The 4,034-nt window shown below is 43.3% G+C and overlaps 1 protein-coding gene across 1 annotated transcript; it reads left to right on the top strand.

Annotated features, from left to right (window-relative positions):
• The first annotated feature begins 1,478 nt into the window (after nt 1-1,478).
• Nucleotides 1,479-1,936, top strand: LOC147432869 (large ribosomal subunit protein P3z-like). The gene is given in 1 exon segment (XM_086491672.1): nt 1,479-1,936. A coding segment is annotated over 1 exon segment (375 nt). The 3' UTR covers nt 1,854-1,936.
• Nucleotides 1,937-4,034: the final 2,098 nt, after the last annotated feature.

Below are 4,034 nucleotides of genomic sequence, written 5' to 3'. Positions count from 1 at the left end.
TGCGAAAAACTCAGCCTTTCATTCAAGGACAAAGCACATTGAGGTGAGATATCACTTCATACGCACTCTTTTGGAAGAGGGACAACTAAAGCTAGGAAAGGTGCATACAAGTGAAAATCCTGCAGACATGTTTACAAAGGTGGTCAACAAGGAGAAGTTGAGCTTTTGCTCATCTTCAATCGGCATTCAAGGATAAGAAGCCAGAATGGAAAGCAGTCACACGTTTGGTTTGGAGATCAGTCTCCAAGTGGGAGATTGTTAAGTATGAAGCCTGATTTACCCTTGTAATTTTTTGTGCTAAAAGCGCACATTTGTAAGGCCCCCATTATGAGGAGAAGCCATCGTGCGTGAAGGAAAATCACTCACCAGAAACCAAAATTTTCACTGACAAGAATCAGGGAAAACTTTAAAGGCCTCGCGGGCGGAGGCCCCTGAGACTTTTTTTTCGCCGGAATATTCTTTTTCGCTGGAATATTATGGCCGGACGGCGGCCGGAAAGTGGTCGGAAAAGAACCGGTCAGTTGGCCTGTGGCCGGTAGTCAATGGTCGATGGCCGGTGGTCGGATGTCAATGGCCGGTGGCCGGTGGCCGAATTCAAAAGCGGACTTGTCTTCTCAGGGGCGGCCACACATGGGCGGATTGGTGGGTCCAATTTGGACTTATTTGCACAAGGGCGGCTACACATGGCTGTCTCTCATAAGAGAGGGCAGCCCTTTTGGCCTATAAAAGGAGGCCATTTCTACACACATTTCATAGTGTGAAGTTGATGCAACAAGGTGAGTGTAAGGTGGTGAGAGTGAAGCAAGGCGGGAGCTCCATTAAGGGTATAATCCCTTTGTAAACTACTTATTGTTTTAAAGTACTAAAGCCATTGAGTGGCTGCTTTCCCATGGATGTAGCCCACATTGGGTGAACCACGTATATCGTGTGTACTCTCTCTCTCTCTCTCTCTACTCTATAATCTCGTGTATATAAATCTGTCTCTCTCCATTAAGTAATGTACTCAATTATCTATTTAGCTACGTCTTATTTCCTAACAAGAGAGAGAGATGGAGAAGAGAGTTGGTTGAGAGAGAGAGAGAGAGAGAGAGAGGGGGGGGGGGGGGGGGGGGGGGGGGGGGGGGGGGGGGTTTACATATTTCTCTAATACCTCATGCCATTGTGGACCGCTATAGAGAGGGAGAGGAGAGCTCTTAAGCAGATTGAGTTGTTTGTGTTGTAGCCTTTCCCAGCATGCCGCAGGAGGAGATAGAGGTGGTCTTCAACCTCAATTTCTGTTATGCCTTCATTGCTGAGACAAACTCCATGAAGAAACGAAAATAAACGGCCATGCAAGGAACTTTGCCTAGCTGTCCACGTCGACATGCGCAACAAAAGAGAGAGAGAGAGAGAGAGAGAGAGAGAGAGAGAGAGAGAGAGAGAGAGAGAGAGAGAGAGAGAGAGAGAGAGAGAGAGGGAGATTGAAGGGAGCTTGGGCGATGGCTGTCTTTACCTTCATATGCCGACACGAGGACGGAACGTGGAGTGCAAAACAGAACAGTGGAGACCTTAAGGGGTCGGTAGATTCCACGTTCGAGCTCCAACGCCATCTGTCCAAGCTGGCATTCTCCTCTATAAGATCCGGTGGCATCTCCTCCTCCTTCTTGTACATAACGCCCTGATCTACTGCTGTTTTCTAGGTCATTGTTGGAGGTGGTGGTGGTGGAGGCTTCATTGGTGGCGGCGGTGGTGTTGGAGCTGTGCCAGCTGCAGCTGGTGGTGGAGGGGCCCCCGCCGTTGAGCAAAAGAAGGAAGAAGAAAAGAAAGAAGAAGAAGAAAGTGATGATGATATGGGCTTCTCTTTGTTTGACTAGATAAAGTGTAGCACAAGCTGGAGGATGTTCTATCCATAGGTGAGCCAACAATGTTACTGTACTCTACAAGGAATTTAACAGTTTTGACATTAAAAAGAGAGAGAGAGAGAGAGAGAGAGAGAGAGAGAGAGAGAGAGAGAGAGAGAGAGAGAGAGAATTTGACAAGGAGGAGCTCATGGAAGAGATTGAATAAGTAATCAGCTGATTCATCACTAGAAACCCAATTATTATCTCCTTTGAAGCTAGCGTGCACTTAATACCAACATGGCGAGCAACACTGTAGGGGGAAAGAGCCAACCTCCCAAGGCTCATCGTCGACCTCCCTGCAACACCTACATGCAATACGCAGAAAAAAGCGTTTAGAGAATTTGTGTCTAGTAGGGCATTCACTTAATAATGGTAAGGCTATTGAGGTCGATGAGGCAAAGATATAGAATGTATGATGATGCTGTAGAGAGAGAGAGAGAGAGAGTACTTGGGAAAATGATATTATTGAGCTTGTTTTAGATCCCTTTCACCCCGTTTTGAGGCAAGAACCAAGGCATTTTCTATGGCCCGACTCACATACGACAGAGGAAAATAGGCTCCAAATTTTTATCGACAACTTGTGAGGTTTACACATCACGGTGAAAGATGTATAAGAAGATTTATTGTGCTCAAATGGTCACACAGACTATACATTGCATATGTGGACAGGAGAGCGTTCGAATCCTTGCTAGCAAGTTGCACTCAGCTCTTTGAGTGAAGCCTCGCATTTCCCAAGGGGGTGGTCCGGAAGAAGTTGGGGAAGGGTGGAAGGTTTTGCCTCCACTCATGGCAATCCATGTTGCATCCCAACATATTTTTCCTCCTTGCATTGCTCCATTTGAACCCCGTTCTATATAGAATTGAACTTTCAACTAAAAATGTTGAAAATTGAATCATTGTCTCAAACCTTTGAGGGGGTCAAATTCACACTTTCACACCTTTCAAATAAAAAGAGCCTACCTTTTCAAAGCCCTAGGTTGTAGCGATTGATGGAGTTGGTTGGGCATCATGGTGACAATAATGTCAATGTGGAAAGGGACGTGTGCGGTGACCTAGGCATGGGCACCCATGGATTACCGAACTTAGACAAAAGACAAGGTCATTATTTACTCAAAGGAGTTTAATATAGAGCGAATGCAAAGTATTATCCTACAACTTTGAGAATGGTCTATCTAGCTCTATCAATCTTTCTCCAATTTTGAGGATGATTTATCTAGCTTGACATTTTTCTTATTCTTCTCCGTATAGAGTTCTTGTAGGTACAAAGTTCTCTTGAGCTAGAAATTTTATGGCAACTAGAGTTTTCTCTTGCATCAACACAATGTACTACGACCACCATTGTAACTTCACACATGCCTTGGGTATTGAGAAAATTGTAATAAGAATGCGCACATCACAAAGGACCAAAATGCCTTCTTTGTTCTAACAATACCTCACCCGCACACTATAAATGTTTCTTGCACTCTCTCTTCATCGCATCATTCCTTATTAGAACATCCATCTTGTTGTTGTGCTTGAGAGTTGAATCTTGCATCTGTCTATCCGGTTTATATATCGCTCAAATTAAAAATCTTGCTCGAGGTTTGGGATTCCTTGCAATGGTTTTGAGAGGTAGTTTTTTGGGTGATATGTCCTTATGGGTATTAACTTTCGCCCCAAAGATTCTTGTGCGGTAGTATTTTGTTTGTTGCGCTCTCCATTTTGATTTGTAGATGCAGTACACCTTTTTGATTAATTTCAATGTTGATGGAAGTTTTTTGGCATGTGTTAGTGATAGAACAATTTAAAATTGATTTTTATAGGTAAAGAAACTATGTAGGGAGTGTCTCTAACCAATAAAAGTCCAAGATATATACAACTAATATATTGCACAAGGATATAAAAAAACATTGTAGGTTTTGGAAAGTTTATGGTTTGCTCAATTTTGTGTCAAAAAAAATTATAAGTTTTGCTCGGTTTATGGTTTACTCGATTTTATTGGATCGGATTTTGGGATTCCCCAGGTAGGTTTGATAGCACAAAAGACAGATCCAAACAACAAACAATTCGACAAACAAAAAACTTCCAGTTGATTGCAAGACGGTTGTATCATCTAGGATCGGACCAAATTCTACGATTATGTATAAATACGGAAGAATTCGAGTGTTACCTTGA

Source organism: Adiantum capillus-veneris, chromosome 20 (genome assembly GCF_014529385.1).
Source record: "Adiantum capillus-veneris isolate H3 chromosome 20, ASM1452938v2, whole genome shotgun sequence".
Lineage (NCBI taxonomy): Eukaryota > Viridiplantae > Streptophyta > Polypodiopsida > Polypodiales > Pteridaceae > Adiantum > Adiantum capillus-veneris.
Note: the sequence above shows the minus strand (reverse complement) of the source record. Positions and strands in the feature narration are given on the sequence as shown.